General features: G+C 32.0%; 2 protein-coding genes across 2 annotated transcripts; one reads left to right on the plus strand and one right to left on the minus strand.

Annotated features, from left to right (window-relative positions):
- The first annotated feature begins 464 nt into the window (after window positions 1–464).
- LOC113394956 (H(+)/Cl(-) exchange transporter 7) lies at window positions 465–8,301 on the plus strand. The gene is made up of 15 exons (XM_026632451.2): window positions 465–808; window positions 902–1,006; window positions 1,127–1,325; window positions 1,573–1,682; window positions 2,065–2,208; window positions 2,543–2,720; window positions 3,757–3,906; window positions 3,996–4,137; window positions 4,229–4,367; window positions 4,704–4,967; window positions 5,141–5,317; window positions 5,597–5,806; window positions 5,951–6,121; window positions 6,578–6,739; window positions 7,698–8,301. Exons 1-15 carry the CDS (start codon window positions 677–679, stop codon window positions 7,797–7,799), a joined length of 2,385 nt encoding a protein of 794 aa, XP_026488236.2. The 5' UTR covers window positions 465–676; the 3' UTR covers window positions 7,800–8,301.
- A 2,799-nt stretch (window positions 8,302–11,100) lies between these two features.
- LOC113394954 (protein abnormal spindle) lies at window positions 11,101–20,390 on the minus strand. The gene is made up of 8 exons (XM_026632448.2): window positions 20,180–20,390; window positions 19,899–20,096; window positions 19,338–19,535; window positions 13,433–19,174; window positions 12,698–12,884; window positions 12,237–12,418; window positions 11,707–11,826; window positions 11,101–11,582 (listed from the first exon to the last, which is right to left on the minus strand). Exons 1-8 carry the CDS (start codon window positions 20,189–20,191, stop codon window positions 11,271–11,273), a joined length of 6,951 nt encoding a protein of 2,316 aa, XP_026488233.2. The 5' UTR covers window positions 20,192–20,390; the 3' UTR covers window positions 11,101–11,270.
- Between the last annotated feature and the right edge of the window lie 1,115 nt (window positions 20,391–21,505).

A 21,505-nucleotide genomic window follows, 5' to 3' on the forward strand; every position in this document is an offset into this window, starting at 1 on the left:
TCTTTAGCATATTTTTTTTTATCGAAACAGTATTATTCTTTATTACAGTTATTCAAACATAATACAGTCGTTTGTAATACAATACAACATATGAATATATAGAAATGTCCTTTTGACATTTGTAACGATTAGTATAATCGTTAACATTAATATTTATCTACAGAGATTAACATTTACATAGTTATTTTAAAATAATATAATTATTTTAAAAGTTATGTACGACTTACAGTAACAAAAAATATATTTTTTTAATGTATCCATTTTAATATATTAACGAGGATAATATAGAAATTGAAATGTAAAATTTTCTACAAAGCAGTTATACGATGATATGACCGATAGTTACTATATTCCTTCCTTTTTATATCTACGTATGTACACTAAGCTTTTCGTAATCGCTCCATTGATTATATTGACGTAAATAATCCAATCTATTTCTTGTCATTTTGACATTTGCCATTGTATTAACTGAAGTCTGAAGGAAACATAATGTTATTTTCTTATTTTTAATATAAACAATGTGACATTGAACTAAAAGTGAAAATTATATTATTTTTAATAGTTATATGGTAATTTGAGACATATCCTTGTTTTTGTTACACTCAAATTTCTAATAATAATCTAACGTTTCTATTGATATGCGCAACAAAAAAAAAGTTTTAAAAAAATTGTGAAAATGAGTACTTCCTCTTCACAAGTGATCGAAGAAACAATTTCAGTAACAACATCGGATACAGCTCAATTAGTTAGCAATGAAGAAGCTACTTCATCGAATTTCACTCAACTCAACAAATTTTCAGAACTCCAAGTATGTATAAAGGTTCCAAAACTGACTTATCAATGACTTGCTTTTAATGATTATTAGTTATGAAACATAATTATGTCAATTTATTTAATCTAGGAATCAATGGAAGATGATTTGCATGGTAGTCATGGCATAAGAAGGAGACAACCAGTGCAAAAAATTGAACCAGGATCATTAAATATTCTTTCAGCTAAATATGAGGTACTACATGCTTTATAATTTTAATATATTTTTTCCATATAAATAATATTGTATTTATACTTTTAATAAACAGCATATAACAATTATAAAATTTGATGTGTAATGTCTTGTATTTTGCAGAGCTTAGATTATGATACATGCGAAAATCATTTACTCTTAGATGAAGAAAGAAAAAGAGGCTATCCTTTTGTTGTGTGGAAGGATATCGCTCGATGGGTTATTGTGTTGCTCATTGGTGTAATAACTGCCCTTATTGCTTTCATTATAGACATATGTATAGAAGAATTCTCCAAAATTAAGTATGAGCAACTTAAGAAATGTATCCTTAACAACAGAATTTATTTTGTATAGATATATGCAGGTTTTGATTTATAATAATTATATAATGCCTAGATAAACCAATGATGTTTTTTTACAAAAACATTAATATAATTTACTCTTTTATAAAGTTTGATTAACAAACTAGCTTTTGCCTCAAATGATGTAGTCATCAGTATTTAGTATATTTCTTTCTTCTTTTTTTTTTTAATTTTATTATAACATATTGCCTTAAACTATTTATTAAGCTGTGGACAAATATGTGCTATTGGATAAACTGTACATTCCATACCTGCTGTGGGTTTTAACAAATATTTGTATAGTATTCATTGGATCAATGTTGGTCGCCTATATTGAGGTAAGTTAAACATACTGTATTATTAACTTTTTAAAAAAAAAAATACTTCTTGTAAAACAATTGTCACTGGATGGAAAGTGGTCACCAATTCTAGTTCACATTGGCACTGGAAAACACATTGAGTGCCAAACTCATTCATTGCCTGTGTCTTACCTTGAGAACTAAGATGTCCCTTGTGTCTGTAGTTACACTGGCTCACTCACCTGTCAAATCAGAACATTACTATGTATTGCTTATGTGAAGTATTGATAGTAACTATGAAGGTGGTGGTGGCACAAAGTCACAATTAGCTACCGCAATCACCGTGGTTATCAAACTCAAATAATATGTTAAACCATGTTTTTATGAAATCTATATAATTAATTGTGTTTTTCTGGTATAGCCTGTCGCTGCTGGCAGTGGCATTCCACAAGTTAAGTGTTATTTGAATGGAGTAAAAGTGCCGAGGGTTGTAAGGATCAAGACTTTATTTGTAAAGGCAGTTGGTGTAATCACTGCTGTTGTTGGTGGATTGGCTGGTGGTAAAGTAAGTTTTATTTTCAAAACATCCTTTTTATTAGTTAAGCCTTTCTAAACAATAGACATCATTTTTCAGTCTGAGGTTAGGTGAGCTTTCCTAGCAGATTCAGAATTACAAACACAATTTGAGCAAGTTAAAATTCATATGTTTTGAAAACACCATGTTTGATTATGATTCACAATATGTTCTTACCCAATGGTAAGAACATATTGTGAATCGTAATCAAAGATGAGAAAGCAGCAATGGTTCAATAACCATTGCTGCTCATTTTATTGATGACAACCAATAACTATATGTAATACTTCTGTATTGACTTCAAATACTAATCTCCTGTATGTAGGAAGGTCCGATGATACACAGTGGGGCGGTAGTAGCAGCAGGCATATCCCAAGGCAAAAGCACAACCTTCAATAAAGACTTCAAGATATTACAATACTTCCGAGAGGATCATGAAAAACGTGATTTTGTTTCGGGTGGAGCTGCTGCAGGCGTGTCTGCAGCTTTTGGGGCGCCTATTGGTAAAATGGGTTAAATTGGTTTTTAGTAATTATGTTAATGATTATCATGACGAGGGTGGAATGAATAACGAAGATGATGATAGGAAAAGTATATAAAACAGAATATTTTTAGTCCTCAATATTTTTGATTGATGATTGAATTCATTCATGAATTTCCGAGTAATTCTCTAACGGTTTGTACTATTATTTCAAAATTCTTCTTGAAGCTTTATTTTAAATAAATTTTAAAAGCTGTTTTGATTTTTATGTTGTATTAAAAACACTTTCTTGTCAAAAGTTTCTTTGTGAAAAAATAGGTGGAAGTTAGATGGTGACAATACAAATGAATATGTTTTGTATCTTTGTTCAAATATTATATATTTATCGGGATTGACGCACGAAGTTATCACAATGAAGAGAGTTAGTATTTCTGGACGATTTTACTACACATCATTATTGCAAGTAATCAAATAGTTGTAAATTGCGTGAATTTACAACTTGGTTACTTGCAATAATAAATAAATTTGGGTAATTCCCTTTAGTGTGTCGTCAACCGTAATGACTTTGAACCTCAAAATATTGACGCCATTATTGTGTTTAGTAGTTACTTAAGGGATATGTAATGGACCCAAGTGACATACCTGGTATGTCTTTTAAAAAATCAGAGTCGGCGTCAATCATTGCGAAACGTCGTAAGTCAGTTGCTTTCGTTCGACTGTCAAGACCTTTAGTCCCATCTTGTAGAAAGCTTAAAAAATCAATTTATTAATAATGTTTTTTTTTTTCTATTATTTTATAAAACTATGTGTTTACGCCGATTTTAAAATTACAAACCAATGTTGCTCATCTTTAAAGTTCTGCCGTTTGTATTTTCTTGACCACTCGATCCACTCTCTCGTATATTAAAAACTGGCTTATGAATGGCATGTGCTGCCATTCCACTTGCTTTTTATTTTTAAATAATTGAATAATTAAAGTTTTATACTGACGCCATGTCAGCATTCTGGGGGTTTAAATTCATATAACATCTATTAAAACATTGTATTTAATCTTTTAGGCGGCGTTTTATTTTCTTTGGAAGAAGGCACAAGTTTCTGGAATCAAGCTTTAACTTGGCGCACATTTTTTGGGACTGTTGTGTCCACTTTTACTCTCAACTTTGCTCTGTCAGCTTATCACGGTCACCCAGGAGAATTAAGTTATCCAGGTAAATAATATGAAATAAAACTATATTGTTTTGCTACGATCTTAGCTTTTTTACGTCAGAAATGAAGTATGCTCCACTTTTTATTGCAGGCTTACTGAATCTCGGAAAGATGGAACCATTTCCATTCCAGTTCTATGAATTACCAGTTTTCATGTTCTTTGGATTCGTCGGAGGATGTTTAGGGGCTTTATGGAACCATATCAATTACAAATTGTCTGTTTTTCGCATAAGGTAAAAAAAAAGTTAATATAGCTCAGTTGTAAGAAAAAAATAGAAGATATAAAATAAAGTGTACTTATTTCATGGATATATTGCGTGCTAGGTATGTGAGCGCGGCGTGGCTGCGCGTGGTGGAGGCGTGTCTGGTGGCGGCCGTCAGCGCCACGTGTGGGTTTCTCATGATGTTCCTGCTGGACGACTGCCGGCCCCTCGGCGAGGACCCCACCAAGGTTCCGCTACAGGTATGATTCACGACACCTTGCTTATCATAATGTTTTGTTAGATTATAATATATTTTTTATATGTTTGTTGTTCGATGCGAATAAAATTACCAGGTATTTAATTTTTATATCTTTGCGACACTGACCAGTGTTGTTCCTACTAATATATATTATAATACACAAATATTTATGTAGCTTGTGCGTTCATATAAAAAATTGTGCGTTTTCCTGATATGAATCTTTCGATTTGTATTACTTATTTATTATTCATTAAACGAGGTATCATATTTTGGTTTTTTTGGGACAAAACAAAACAAAATCGTCATTCGCCATGTTTAAAAAGTAAAAAATTCACAGCTCTTCTGTGCGGACGGTGAATACAATACGCTAGCAGCGATCTGGTTCCAAACGCCCGAGGCATCGGTCCGGTCGTTCCTGCACGACCCGATGGGCTCCTACAAGCCATTGTCGTTAATGTTCTTCGTGATCTGCTACTTTCTTCTGTCGACGTGGACTTTCGGTCTGGCGGTCTCCAGCGGTCTCTTCATTCCCAATCTGCTCACCGGTGCCGCTTGGGGACGATTACTGGCTATATTCATACAATACATGCTGCCTCAGAATGTAAGTTTTTTTAAATATAAATATATCAAGTTTATTATTTAATGAGTCACTTCACAATTATAATGTTTATGTACGAACAGAAATCTTAGATATGTCTATTTATAACAAATGGTTTTGTGGCTTGCCCGAATAATGAAGAAAAATATTTTAAATGTATCTTTTTGTATGCGCAGAGCATCAACCCCGCGAAGTACGCGCTGGTGGGCGCGGCGGCGCAGCTGGGCGGCGTGGTGCGCATGACCATCTCGCTCACCGTCATCATCATAGAGACTACGGGACAGATCTCCAACGCGCTGCCCATCATTATCACCCTCGTCGTCGCCAAGTGGACCGGAGATTTCTTCAACGAGGTGCCTGTCCTCTATTACCCGAAAATACTCGTAGTGCAGGCCATTTAGATTGTAATTTGTTTTGAGGCCAAAGTGCCTACCTTTGGTCTAGATGACATGGAAAGGCCGTCTGCCTTTTCATGATATTGCGATGTGAATAAAATATTGCAAATCAAACTCAAATAAAAATATTAAAATTTTCTCATTTTAGCGTATTTTTAAGAATCATATTCTTAGAACTCAATTTATAATAAAAAAACATGTATATTTAAAGTTACATTCTAAGCGATGACGTCGCAGGGTATCTACGACATCCACATCCAGCTGGCGGGCGTGCCGCTGCTGCCGTGGGAGCCGCCGCCGCTCGCGCACAACATCTACGCGTCCGAGGTGATGTCGCACCCCGTGTTCACTCTCCGCACGGTCGAGAACGTCGGCCACATCGTCGAGATCTTGCGAGTCGTGTCGTACAATGGCTTCCCGGTGGTCGACCCGCCGTTGGCCGACGACGTGAGTGACCTCGAAATATATAGTTACGAGAAGAGCAAAAATTAAAATAGAAACTATATATTTTTTTAATATTACGAATTATAGTGAGTCGTAAAATATTCCTAATTTTAAAATAAGAAATTAATGTGGGAATGTATTCTTTAGGCTGAAGTGACAACGTACAAACGATTGCGTGGACTTATTCTGAGATCTCAGCTGATAGTTCTGCTACAGAATAAGATTTACAACGAGAACGCAAATACGACGTGGTCCAACTTCAATGTGGACATGAATATGTTTAGACGGGAGTACCCCAGATATCCATCCATAGATGAGGTGAGTAAAAATTTAATAAAATTGCCATACATAAAAAACAAATCGAAGTACTCGATGGCTGTAAACCACGTTAAAATGTATGTATTTATTGATTGTTTAAGTAATAATAATTAACACTAACTATGTAGTGTTAATTATTATAATAACTAGAAAAAGAAAAATGATTTTCATGAAATTTTAATTTTGCTATAATTTTTTCTGAGAAACAAAAAGACAATTAAGTTAGAATGTAATGAATTTCATTAATGTAATTTATTCAAACCTAACCCAAAAATAAACTATAAATCGCAATTGCTTATCTTGATGAAATGCTAATGTTTATTGAGTTGTCACAATTTTATTTGTTTGCACTCAAAAATTAATGCTTGTGGATAGCCTTTAGCTATAGAATATAATATGTATTTTATAAGATAACATTCCAAAACTGATAAGTAATATTAATTTTAATGATCACAGCTCGAAATATCTGATTGGGAGAAGACATACACGATAGATCTGCGGCCTTTTATGAATCCGTCGCCCTACACGCTCCCGCACCGAGCTTCACTACCTCGCCTATTCAGACTGTTCCGTGCGCTTGGCCTTCGACATTTACCCATTGTGAACGACCATAATGAAGTAATTGTTTTCTCATTTTTTTCATAAACGTATACAGTCCTTAAATATCTCACTGTTGGACAAATCCCCCCTACCTACTCTAGAGATTAGATTAGAAGGTAAAATATGTTGGTAAAGTTGCCACCTTGCAGGCCAGAAAAGGTTCGAATCTTTGATAGGGCAAATAAAATATACATGGTTTTATGTGTATTCTCAATAGCGGGTTGGAGCTTAGAAATTGGAAGAGTTATTACTTCCTTGCCTCGGAAAGCAATTTATTTTGCGCTTGAACTCTTTTCGTTCATATCATATTTCCTGGAAGGAACTTATGTCAATTTATTACTGCTGAAGATGCAATGTTATGACCTTTCACAACTAATTATATTATATTCTTGCCTGTGAAAATATATAATTAATATATGTTCATTAGGAAAAACCCTAATAAAAAAAAATAAAATGACCCCAAGTAAAATTGGGATAAGGGCAGGAGGATGATGATGATATGTTCATTAGGATTGAGAGAAAATTTTTTGCTTACAATTTAATACACAATATTCTTTAACTGGTCTGATAAGTATCAATCAGACTGTATTCTATTGCAACCATAACAGGAAAAAAGACAAATAAACAACATTTGACAGCAAATTGACGCGACATTCGATTTGCGAAAAAATGGCGATTTGAACGTCGACGAAACTTTTATCGGAATTTTGTAAGTAAATTTAGTAGTGCACTATATAGCTGAGTTATTAGCAAATGTCATGAACCACGTAAATCTAAGGTTTGTTTATCTTTTTTCCTACTTCCATTGGAATAAGCTATAAATGCAAAAGTAACTCTTATTGTCTCTTAATGAACCAGTTGTAATGAAATGACAAAGAAGTAGTCTGGGTGCTGGATATAAAAATATTAAATACATAGGAAATTGCAACGAACAGATAATATGCCATATGATACCAATTTCTTTTTTTTTCTTTAGGTTGTAGGGATGGTGACACGTAAAGATATCGCCAGATACAGAGTATGGAGGCATCGGGGTCACATGGGCATGGAGGAATTGTTACTTTCTAGTGAAATTTAACAAACATATAAAATTAGATTACAGGACATAGGTACACAGCCTGAACCAACCAGTCATATGGAAATGGAGGACATTGCCATATAGTGTAATTAAATTGATATACAATATGATATTATGAAGGTCCAATTATTATGGATATATGACGATATTATTGGTAAAATATTATTATTTAGTCTACATATATGTTACTTTGTGTTCTTAGATCCTTATTTTTTTAAGTACAAATAAAGATAAATATTTATGGTGATTTCATATCAGGCTATGATGAAAAGCTGGTATTATAATATAGAAGCTAAATAAAACTGAATTTCATAGATTAAGAATCAATTAATGTACTTATGTGATCATTGTTAATCAAAAGACATTTACCAAAGCTATGTATAAAATATGAAATTAATATTTATAAATGTTTTATTAAATTGTCTTGTAAATGTTTTATAAATGTGATTTATTTATGGTAAAGTTTATTAGATGTTATTAAATAATAAACATTTTAAAGACATTGTAATTTTATTATTATTTACAACTATATATTAAAATTTTAATTAATTCTTTAGTTGTTGTCAAACTACACAACATGTAGCTGGGTGCACAGTTTTTTTTTCCATCAGCAGGTCGGTTAGTACCATACGACTTTCTATTAACGAGTCAGACGAGATAACTTTCTTTCCAATTTTAATTATTTACAAATAGCTCCCATCCTATACCGGCCCACAAATTTATGAACAAAATCACTGGTAGTATTACCAATATAAGCAATATGTAATTGACGAATTCATCCATTGACAAAGTTATATCTCTAGCTTTCGTATTTATAATAAATACAAATTCGGTTTTTCTTTTTTTTTTGGCTTACGGTGTGTCTTCAAATTTTTTTAATATTTTGATGAATTAAACGTCAGTTGTCAGTTGTGGTTGTAAGTTATGCATAGATAATACATAAGCTTTGACATAGGAACAGGCCACAGAGTACTAACTACTAAGTAATAAACCACTGAGTGATAAGTCGAGAGTCATCATATTCGAGTGAAAATAATACCGATCCAAACTTTGAAATAAAATAATTTAATATTATAAAATATAATTTGACCTCAGACCAAAAATCAGGATAGTCGTCGATAGTAGTCGATAGTACACTATTTTGTTCAATATTAATTCCTAAAATTAAATAATAACAATACAATCGGTTTGGGTTGATGAATACTGGCTTATTCGGACACAATCGAGTAAATTAGATTCATAGATTGATTACAAACTTTTTTGTTTTAAAGGTTAAGCTATCTTCTCAGTTCTCTGTCCGTAGAGAAGATAGCTTAAACTTTATTTATTATAATCTTTATTGTACACCTTTAAGAGTTTATGATGAATTTATATTTATTTATAATACAATACTATTACCTTTATATCTACGTTAATTTTACTTCCAAAATTCCGATAACCTTTTCGTAGACGTTTAAAACGCAATTTTTTCGCAAATTCGTAATGTATATCTTAGATTAATCAAGCTATTGACCAATGATATCGCATCAATTTGCTGTAAATTATGTTTATTTGGCTTTTCTCCTGTTATTGTTGAAATGGCTTATATACCTACAATACAAGCCCTTTTACACATTTTAAATTTTTATTAGTTCTATTACCCAAAACTTGTTTTCTCTCTACCACCTGTATGCAGACGATGTACAAATTTACTTCCATTCACAACTGACTGACCTACTATTATCGATAAACTAACTTAATAATAATATGGAAATGTTAACTATTTAATCCTACTTAAAGTCAAGTCATTATTTTTGGTAGTCGGTAAATTGTAAGCTGCATTTATTGGTAACTTCTACCAGCAGTAAATGTGATAAATTACTGTAATGAGATTAAAAATATTGGAATTTACTTTGCTCATCTTTCAGCTGAGTGAGCTGATTAGAAAATTGTTCACAGCTGTAAGATCACTTCGACGCCTTTAAATTTTTGCTCAAACACTAATCCTACCGATACTTGACTAAGCTGATTCTTGCTATCTTGTTCTTAACGATGAGCATTTGAACAAGCTTGAGCGTTTTCAGGTCATTTGCATACGGTTTATAATTGGTCTTTGCAAATAAGACTACGACTCCGAATTTCGCAATAAACTCAAGTGGCTCCCAATCCGACTTCGAAGGAATACACGGATACTATATCTTTTATACTGTATTCTCTTTTAAGCCTGAATAGCCTTTTTAACTTAAAGAGCGTCTTGAGTTTCTATATTAATCTCATAAGAAATCTGACTATTGAAATTGCCCCTTTCTTATAGTCTAAATCCTTCGCTGTTGGAGTTGTTCAACTGTTTTCAACTCAACTGTGTTCAACTCTTTCCTATTTCTAAGTCCCACACTTGTTCCAAATGACATCTAAAAAATGCACATTTCTTCGCTGAATATGCCATATATATTTGTTTGGTATATAATATATATGTATGTATATATCTTATATTTTTTGCGTATGTATTGTGCTTCTTAATGTATATTATATAGGTAATATGAATATATATACATATACGTTCGTACATGTATTTTTATCCTATTGATCTACATATTTAAAATTTAAATATATATTATAAGTGTACATTTCTGAACCGCTGTTACTACGCAGAGTCCTATGCTCAAAGGTTGTCTGGAAAAGATTGTTTTTTAGCGATAAGACTGTCCTTGTACATCTTCCCTAACTTTATTTATAATATGCTTATATAAAGTCTATTTCTATGTAAACATTATCTTTAATATATAACTATGTGACTTTTGTTGGCCTTAGAACTTAAAGCTACTACAATGTAATAGTTTATCTTTATCAGGTAATTAAAAATAACTTTATATTATATTCGTTTACTTCATTCGAGTCTTTGACCGCTAGATATTATCGACAGATCATCATTCACCAAGGGACACACTTGGCGACTAATAATGTCGTACATTGGCTGAATACGAATAATATTTGTGGTTGATTTTGTGGTTGGCTTTATCTAAATAAATAAAATCTATAAATCACACAAATTATGTTGAAAGTTATGTCAAATAAATCAAAATTACTAAAATAATTAGTAAAAGTATCTCTCATAATTGCACTTAAATGTTGTCTTACAAAATATTTTTCAACAAAAGTTGTCTGTGAGAGATCGCGTAGAGCGATAAGACCGCCTTTGCGCACCATATGTTGATTGTTTTTTTTTTATCAGTTATGTATATTTTGTGCAATAAAAAAAACAATCAAAATGAAACTATACTAATATATGGATTTAATGATTAAATTAAAATAAACATTTATTTTAACATTTTATTGTGAATTATATTAAATTACACTCGAAATAATATACATCATTAGTTAAATATATTAAAAATAAATGTCATTACGTCAACAAACTATTCATGATAAAATACTTTACACTAACATAAAAGTGGCAACATAATTAATTATATAAAAATAATAAGAATTAAATTATAACTCATAAGTTTCAAAGAGGCAACAGATTGCTTGTTGAGGGTCCTGAAAATATCGAGGCTTATCAACTCTGATGATCCCATAATCCGGTTCAAGAGCCGGTAACAAATTGCTGCTATAACTGCAGATGCTATGATTCATATCACGCAAAGATTGGTTCATTGTGTGTGAAACATATTTAGAAGGCTGAGGGGTACTGAATTTATTTCTTGTCACATTATTCGCCATCCGTTTCATTCGCATTACATTTCCTTTGATTGTCACTAGTATTTTGTGATTTTCAGGTTCATGAAGAAAACTGGTTAAATCCTGAAAAAAAAAATATTTTTTTATAGTTAGGTTTATTGTTACATATTAATAATTTCATTAAGAATAAATTAACCCTTGTATTATATATTCGTAAAGTAAATAATAAAAAGCTATGATTACTTACACTCTTAACTTCGTCATACTTGGAGAATAGCCAAAGGTAAGTAGACAGTATGCAAAACAATTGTGTTTCGCTGTTACTGAATCGCCACATGAATTTCAGTACTGGAGGTATTCTATCCCTCTGTGGATAAAAACATGATATAAGCTATTTTCACCTAACTTAAGGACATCTAGACAATCCATAATGCGTGTACTAAAGAGTTTAAATATTTATATTAGTTTTGACAAAAAAAGGTTTCTATAAACCTGTACATATATTCAGCGTCATTCAACTAGGCACACGAGAGAGACACTGGAGAAATTTGATTTTGTATTTCTTATGTCAATAATAAAAAACATATACATTAATCGGTGTGACTGTATTCTGTACACCCAATGTGCCCAGAGTACAGGCACAACAATTAAAGCTGAAAGTTTGAGCCCGTGGACGCCTAGCTTCGACGTTACGTATTTAGAACGTCTTAGACACGCAAAAAAAACTTATTAAATAAATTTATTTGATCTATTGCAAAACAATTCTCATTAACTTACCGCATATATTTTAGGTCCTGTTATTTTGTATCTTGTCAAATTAACTAGCAGTGATGCAGCAGACTTAAGTACTTCCACACTAGAGATAGACCTGTTTGTCACAGACATGTAGATATACACGCGTCGCACAACTGATGAAGCATTTTCGTTGTACGTTATTGGATACACTTCAGTAAGAAGTTCTGAAAAAGAAATATATTTAAATTGAAGTTGCTCAATACTAATAATAAAATAACAGCAGCAACAATGTAATGATGCTATTTTATGTGGCGAGATCTCATGTCTTTTTTTATGTATTTCTAGTATTCTATAAGAAACCGTATCAATTTTTTTCATATACATATATCATTATGATATAATTATAAGTGTGTGAGTGCGTGTGACATATTTTTATAGTAATAATAAAAATAAATCTTCAATTTAAGGTATTGTATATCAATTTCATTGCTTACACTACTTACCCACAGATCTAAACGCTCGTATAACAGTTTCGATGTCCGACATCTTACGGAGTACTTCCATTGCATCTTCGTTTCTCTCTTTTAACGACTCCTGTGTTGACTGCAAGCCTCCATTGCGCCACCTCCGACGTAACTCATATGCATGCATGCCGCTCGCTAAACGAGCTTTGTGACCACGAAAGAGTGCCTATTTGTTAAGAATAAATAAAAAAAATATTACAATTTTTGTAACTCATTTTATTTTGGTACAATTAAAACGGGACTCGGTTGTAAACGCTGAGGGCATTATGAAAGACAAAAAAAAAGACAGAATTATTAATGATAACTACGCACGAATCATGTAGAAATAACTCAATGTGTTTCAATATAATTTGAAATTAGAGGATCAATTTTTTTCTTAGAATTAGATTAGTAAATACGTAAAACGTTTGCACGATTTGTATCGTAGGTCGTCGAGCATATGTAGCCGACGTGAGGAAATCGTATCAATATCAGTAAATGTTTTTTTATCATCATACATAATTAGCAAACTATTCTATATTATTACTATACTATGTAATTTGTATGAATGAAGAATAGAAAAGGTCCAAGGATTGATCCTTAGTCCCTTTATAACTGCTATATCTTTTTTTTAAAAATTGAGTCCGAAATTATGCCAATAAAATGTAATTTAATCGATGAATATGTTATTTAATTCCATTAATATTTTCATTATGAATGAACAAATAAACTGACCTGAATTTTCGTAGCGGCCCAATTCCGCTGTTGTTCTTTTCTTAACTTTAATATATTTTCCTTCTTACATTCAACTGCTTTACGAATCAGGTAACCTCTAATAAGAGCTTGTATTCTCAGGATTATATTTCTATTTTTCACAAATTCATTGCGTAACAGTCTTGTTAAAAGTTTTCCTCTCCATTGTTTTTGAACACATATCACTTGCTTGCGATATCGTTTATACCACGACTGAGTTAAGTATCTTCGAACGTTCTTTTGGATACATATAGCTGCTACTTTTCTTTGTTCTTTTAGGAAAAGTCTATGTTTTTTTAATCTATATACTGCTTGTATTACTAAAACTGTAGCACGTAAACGTATGTATCGTTTCCTTTCAATGAAACTTCGAACATAAGCTTGCAGTTTTATTATAGACATTCTGAATTGCTCATATTTTTTTCGTTCTGTTTTTGCTATTATATAAGAGCGATAACATCCTTGTATAGTAATGGCTGCAGTTCGCATAGCAAGAAAACGTTTGCGTATAATGTACATACGGGCAAATGATTGTAAAGTAATTATATTTTGTTTGATGTTTAAAAAATTATTTCTACAATCATTACGTCTTCGTATAGATATGTACCATATTTGAATTTTTTCAACAGCCATTTTCCGAGCTACTGTGCGAGCCGCGTTTCTTGCTCTTATGTTACGTTGAATGAAAATAGTCGTACTTCGTAAACGGATATAGTCATTTCTTAATTTTCTACCTAGCATAATTTCTCTAAATCGTGTTTGAATAATTGTAACTGCGGATTTTAACTCAACATAATATTTTCTTTGTTTTTGCCCAATCAAACAGGCTCTGTGAAACCGTTGTATTGTAATACAAGCCGTTACAATACTATCAAATTTAGCCTTTGCCTCTAACATCAATCGCTTGGCTCTATACCTTCGTTGAAGAGTTAAAACGGCAAATTTAATTTTCAAATAAGATTGTCTCTCTTTTCTCATTAAAATAGTTGCCTTGAATCTCTGCTGTAGAATAATTGCTGCATGTCTTAATTGTAAATACTTATTTTTCTGTGAAATTCCAATTTTATAAGCCCTATAAAATGCTTGAATTCTTTTAGATGCGTCTACTACTTTTAAGAATTGTTTTCTTTTCTCTTTCATGATATTTTGAGCTCTAAATCTATTTTGCAAGTAAACTGCTGCAAGACGTTTTTTAAGATAGGCTTGTCTCTCTTCCCTCATTGCTAACAAAGCCCTATATCTTCTCTGTAGCACGATAGCCGAGTGTTTTATGCTCAAATATCTAGTTCTTTGATATCTCATGTCTCTAATACTTCTATATTTGTTTTGTATGTAAATTGTAGCCGATAACAATTGACAATACTTTTGTCTTATTTTCTTCATTTTTCGATATTGTCTATAATATGTTTGGATTACATTTGCTGATTGTTTTATAGATAAATATGCATGCCTTTGTCGTTTTGTTTCCAAATATGATCGGTAAAATCTTTGAATAGTTATAGTTGATGTTTTTATTTGAATAAAATCTGTCTTTATTGTTTTTGTTAAGACGTAACTTCTGAAATGTTGTTGAATACATATGGTTGCAATTTTAATTTTCAGATATTCCAGTCTTTGCTTTCTGCCAATAATATAAGCCCTATACACTTTTTGTATAGCCAAGCAAGCGTTTTTCTTCTGTTCATATTGTTTCTTTACTTCTTTCGCTTTTTTCAAACATCTAAACCAATTTTGTATTTTCAATACAGATTTTTTCTGCTGAATGTATATTTGGCGCTGAAGCTTTCCTAGTAAATATGCTCTATAAGCGTTTTGAATCACAATACATGACGCTTTTAGTTTTGCATAATTAGCTCTATCTTTTCGCATTATTAATAAAGCTTTAAATCTTCTCTGTAAAATTATGGTTGCGTTTCTCAATTCCATATATGTGGTTCTCATTTCTCTCATTAAAATAATGGCTCTGTATCTTATCTGCATCGCCACAACAGAACCTTTCAATTTCAAGTAATTAGTTCTATCACGTCGCATTGCTAACAAACTTCGATATTGTGTTTGTATTTTTATAGTCGATGTTCTTAATAGAACGTATTTCTGTCGCTGGGCTTTCATTTCTAAGTATGATCGGAAATAATTTTGAATAACAATGACGGAATTTCTGAGTGATATATATTTTTCTCTAGTTTCTTTCATGTTTGAGTAAGCTTTAAAACGCCTTTGAATTATTATGGACGAATTTCGTAAATTTAAATAGTTTGATTTTTCCTTTTTCATTATCTGATTAGCTTTGATTTTTCTTTGTATATAAATAATTAAATTTCTTTTTTGTACGTATTCCGCGTACACTTTTTTACATTTATACAATGATTGCAATTTAATAACCGCATCTTTCAATTTTAAATAATTTGTCCGATCATTTCTCATCGCAATAACGGCTTTGTAACGGTTTTCTATAATTCGAACAGACTTCTTTAATTCTATGAAATATCTGCGATGTTTTATCATTCTAAAGTAACTCTGTATAAGCACAGCACTTTGCTTTTGCTCTGCAAATTTCTGCATTTCTTTTCTCATGAATATCTTGCTCCTATACTTTTGTTGAACGATCATAACTGATCTTCGTAATTTAACATACGATTTACGCGCTAAATACTGTTTAACAATACTTTGGGCGAGTACAATTTGACTTTTGATCATGTTATAACGCTTCACACATAACCAGCGTTTGACATGTGCTTGTATCATGGTAGCTGATTTTTGTTGTAATCTCGCCCTTTGTAATCGCAATGCCTGCAAAATCTCTTTCGCTTCCTGAATCAACTTTTTATTCTTATACCATATGGCAATTTTTACAGCACTATACTTCTGTTTCCTTAGACGACTTCGACATATCCACATTCGGCAATATTTTTGAATTACAATGGTAGCCGTTGTTACTTCATACATCTTATATTCTACCATACGATTGTATTTGATTCGTCTCCACCAATATTGAATGATACTGGCCGCTGTATCACGTTGAGCTATAATCCTTTCTTCTTCTCTTCGTTTCTCAACAATAATTTCATATTTCTTCCTCCACCAAATTTGTATGACATTTGCAGCTTTTTCAAATAACGGCGCTCGGAATACGTGTATCAGTTGCCATAAGAGCGACAATGTCTTTTCCCGATGCCCGTCTGCAATATCAGATGCAGTTATATCACCAACTATAACGAAGTTCGCTTCTTTTAAAGCGTTTAGAGCCACATGCACGTTATGTATCTTCTGAAGGCGTGATATTGCCGGAGTTCGTAGTTGATTTAACAAGCCATTAGTCATCAAGATAATTTCCATAACTTTTGTTAATCGAACTCCATCTCTTATATCAACTGCTATATTGTGAACGGCATATTTATATTCATCTAAATAAGATTGTTTAACACATACAACATAGCCAAGAGGTCTCAGGTGCTTTGTAATATCTCCAATGCCTGCAATCAGTTCTCTCGTGAAGCGTAAAATAATATCTCTGCTTTCTTTACATATAGCATTTCTGCAAAATAAGCAGGGATCATGAGGTATTATTTTTTTCTGTTTTGCTTGATCTAAGAAAAATACGAGCATGAAAAACTTTTTAAGAGTAAACTTCTTTATGGCGTCCATGTATGCTGGCAACAGCATGTTTGGTGCAGATGATTTAGAGTGTTTATTTTTAAGATGAGGATTTTTGAACATTCTATGAATAATAAATGTGGTAAGGCCTTCAACATCGCTGTTCGATTTAAGAGGCAAAACGAGACCGTAAATAGTCTCCAAGCCGATACGAAGCCACAATGGATTGTAAGAGAGTAATAACTCCATTATTACTTTTTGTAAACCAATATCTAAATGTAAATTTCGGTCAGTTCTTATTGCGATCAATTTCTTTTCTATCTGTAGATTTAATTTTATGAACACCTGAGAAATTTCTGGACTTAATAGTAACGCTCTTGCTGTTCGCCGTAAGCTGTCTAGCCTGTGGCTGTTGTGGTAAGCACTGCACACTTGCTCTTTAGTCGGAGCTGCAGGTATTTCTTTATTTCTATTCTCAATCCAAGCTTTTCCTACATCAATTTTCTGTTCTATGTTACTGTCTAAATCGGCTGGTGGAGTCAAAATACAATTGAGCCACCTTCTAAATTCTTTCTCAAACTTGTCTACAGCTTCCTCATCATAAAAGTAAGTTGTTGAAAGAAATGGGTCTACTGTAAATGACTGGGAATAAACATTACCTATGTGATTTAGTGAAATGTTTTGATTAATGCTTTTATTAGTGTCAAATGAGTGATTCCCTTTTCCAGTTAAAGATTCTCTGCTTTTTACGACTGTTTGAGAGATTGTTTTAGATTTCATAGACTTCCTGGGCACTGAGGTAGGCATCTTCCAAAGTTCCGGTTCAGTTCTGACCGCTTTCTTCGACCAAGCTGACTGACGATTTAAAGATGATACCGAAGTATTATCACTTGCTTTATCAAAAGTTCTATTGATAGTAAATGTTGCCATTTGTTTATTTGTTTTGTCGAAAGCATGCATATCGGAAAAATGTATGCTTTCTTCTGGAATAGATTGTAACGGTGGTGTTAGAGACCGAGGGGGTGACTTTATTTCCATTCTCAAATCATTGTTCCATGGATAATTCTCAGGTCTAGCTAGATGATTTCTTTCATTGGCATCTCTATAAAAATGTTCCTTAAATAGAGCTTGTCGACATACCTTCGGATTTGACTCTCTTGGAACAGGTGCTTGTCTTGAATCTCCATACATTTGGTTAGAATTATAGTACATAGGAGTATTTGGAGATTCTTTTGTATAAGTATCAGAACTTATCTTTGCATTTGATTCTTCAATGATGTCATGGGTTTCATTATACATTTTTGGTATAATTTTTCTCTCTGTTGAAAATCTTTGTGGAAAGAAAGACAAATCACTTATCCGTGAAAAATCTGTGTTTATTGAAAAGTTTGGACTATTCAACTCTTTAGGTGATGATGTATTTGGGATTTTTTTATTTGGTAATGTAGGAGTCGCATTGCATTGATTATTTTCATATTGTACATGATGATTAACTGTTAACCACTTGTTAGGTGGCTGGGATGAAGTTATACATAAAATAGAATGCCTCTCGTTTTCTTTGTTACTGTTCTGAATATCTAAGCTGTCATCAAAATCACTTTCAGAATTAACACTTAATATTATATTTGGACCTTTGCCTAATTTAACATTCTTTGTCGGAAGACTTTTAAGGGGTGTAAATGTAATGTTATCAAAAACATCAGTCACAGAAGAATCATTAATTTGTCTGTTTGATGGTTTTAAAATATTATTTTCATTGGTATAAATATCATTCACATTATATGATTTATCATATGTTTCATAAAGCATGTCTTTCTTAGGACGCTGCATGTTTGAAAATATTTCAGATGTATTGAAATTTAAATCTAAATTAGTTGGCGAGTCAAAAGGGCATTTTTTCAATTTTGTATCAATGGAACAGTCATTATAAGATACATTTTCTTTGTCCATTTGATTATATACTTTATAATGAGTTGATTGGACCACATTTACAGTTGTCTTCACTTTTGTCGTGTTATATATAGTTTCAACCTTCTTTTTATATACTGCAGCTGGAGATTTCTTTCCCTTCTTTTTAATTTTACCTGGTGATATCTTGAATTTTGTATTATTATTTTTACCTTTTACATTCTGAAAGTAATAAAACATTTGAAATTGAGGAAAAAAAAAACACTTATAAATTAAGCAATAGTCTCGTCTCTATTTTACTATCATTTTTATTATTTTTTATTTAGCAAGTCACTATTTCTGTACAAAGAATAGTTACAATGATAGATAGAACCTCAATGTTTACCATTTCTGATTTCAGAACAATCATGACATCATATCTGCCTCTATTCTGATTTGTAAATCGAATTGTTTCCCGCAGTGCTGTGGGCTGTGTAGGTGTCCACAACATAGTTATGCAGTAGCATGTCTCCGGTTCCAGTTCTAGATATTCTCCAGGCAATTGTATAATTAATCCAGGTGGTAGAGACTTACCAAGTGTGATCTATAAAATGCAAACCATATATCAAATATGTATTTAATTTTAGTGAGCCATATAAAATAATTATAACCATACTTTACAGAAGAGATTAAACAATGTAGTTTATCGTCTTTTACTTAGAATTAATCATAATTCTAATTTTCTAAAGAACTTCACTGATACTTGCATTAAGTTACATTTAACATTACACATATTATATAAGACAAAACTTGACATATTCTTTTTACCCATAATTTATGCTAGGGGTAAATAGTGTGTAAAAATGATAATTAATTGTACAAATATTAAATTGAATAGTCTGGCGAAAAAAAATTTCTCAGAAATTGTATTAATTATTTTCCTTTGTATTATTGTTAACGGTTGTACCTGTTGGATAGCTTTAGAAGGATTTAATATTTCCAAATTCTTTTCGCATGTAGTTCCGATGAGTACATTGTCGAATACCACTTGAGGAGGTCTCGAAAAAGGAGCCAAAATTAGTCTAGGGCACTCTTCTTTAGGAGACGCCCTTTGAACAGTTTCCTTTCTCCTAGCCCTTTTTAAATGCTCCGGAGTATTTTCAATCTGATAATATAAATATATTTTAAATTAAGCTACAATAGAATATACTGAAAGTTGTTAAAAACATTACACTGTGAAAAACTTACCTCGAAATACATTATTCCGGTTCACTCACTACCATTTATTACCAAATAAGCTACTAACACTTCTCTATTCGTCACTTATACAACTATGCATACCTGCATCTTAGTTAAAGGAATAGAATAAAAGTATTTACTAAAGTTGATTTTCGACGTTAAAAACTTCTAAGCTGTTTATAATTCAAAGTTCACATTCAAAACTAAAACCGTTAACTGTTATGTCCAAGTTATGTCAATAAATGAAAACCAAAAAGAATAGAACCACTTCATTACTGGAATGGAGACATAGTACTCTATGGTCTACTGACCAACCTGAAAACAAAACTTATTAACTATTATTGAAATGACCATTTTTTTAAATCATTAAAATAGTTATTTAGAAAGAATTTGTGAATTTTTTTTTTTTTATTCTTTAGCTTTACTTTTTTGCTGTCAGTGGATAAGTGAATTACCAATTTGTAATTTCCACATTATTGACGAATAATGATGAAGGATATAAGATTGACTTTCTCGAGCTTTTTCCACTTACTTCTTTAATATTTTTTGTGGATTGAGATCAAATTAAATGAAAAAAATATGAATACTGATTCATGTATGAATATGGACTTATGTAGTAGTAGTAGTAGTAGTAGTAGTAGCATAATACACCATAATACTAATTTATCGACTGCAAAATTTATCAAATATTTGATAGCAACAGTTGCTATGCTGTAACCATAATATTACCACTGTGCACTATATCATGCTGGTTAAAATCAACTTATAAATAAAAAAATAACTCAGATAATATTACTTATAATAGCTTAGACAAATGCTTTATTTATCGCCAATACATTAACTATATATTTTTTACAAAACCTACATTTTTATTTATATAGAAAGTGTCCTTGGAATAGAAATTTAGATAACTCCGCCTTATAAAGTTGGTATTTTCAAATTGTTCATTAGAGTAAAATTATATCGATGAATGGGCCGTAGTTTTTTTTATGGCATTGGTTGGCGAACGAGCATATGGGCCACCTGATGGTAAGTGGTCACCACAGCCCATAGACAAAGGCGCTGTAAAATATATTAACCGTTCCTTACATCACCTATGCGTCACCAACCTTGGGAACTAAGATGTTATGTCCCTTGTGCCTGTGATTACACTGGCTCACTCACCCTTCTAACCGGAACACAACAATAAAACGTACTGTTATTTGGCAGTAGAATATCTAATGAGTGGGTTGTACCTACCCAGACCGGCTTACACAAAGCTTTACCACCAAGTAAACATACGACCTTACATTAATAAACGCATATATGTTAATTTAAATCAATTATAGGCTAGAT

Source organism: Vanessa tameamea, chromosome 9 (assembly GCF_037043105.1).
Source record: "Vanessa tameamea isolate UH-Manoa-2023 chromosome 9, ilVanTame1 primary haplotype, whole genome shotgun sequence".
Lineage (NCBI taxonomy): Eukaryota > Metazoa > Arthropoda > Insecta > Lepidoptera > Nymphalidae > Vanessa > Vanessa tameamea.

What these genes read in the sequence shown, in the direction of transcription:
- LOC113394954 (XM_026632448.2), bottom strand. An exon ending in GGGCCGCTACGAAAATTCAG is followed by an intron (nt 12,885 to 13,432) that starts GTCAGTTTATTT and finishes CTTAACAAATAG; the next exon opens with GCACTCTTTCGTGGTCACAA. An exon ending in CAGGACCTAAAATATATGCG is followed by an intron (nt 11,827 to 12,236) that starts GTAAGTTAATGA and finishes TTTTATCCACAG; the next exon opens with AGGGATAGAATACCTCCAGT.
- LOC113394956 (XM_026632451.2), top strand. Translation starts at nt 677, where the DNA reads ATGAGTACTTCCTCTTCACAAGTGATCGAAGAAACAATTTCAGTAACA. An exon ending in AGGAGAATTAAGTTATCCAG is followed by an intron (nt 3,907 to 3,995) that starts GTAAATAATATG and finishes TTTTTATTGCAG; the next exon opens with GCTTACTGAATCTCGGAAAG. An exon ending in CCGGAGATTTCTTCAACGAG is followed by an intron (nt 5,318 to 5,596) that starts GTGCCTGTCCTC and finishes ATGACGTCGCAG; the next exon opens with GGTATCTACGACATCCACAT.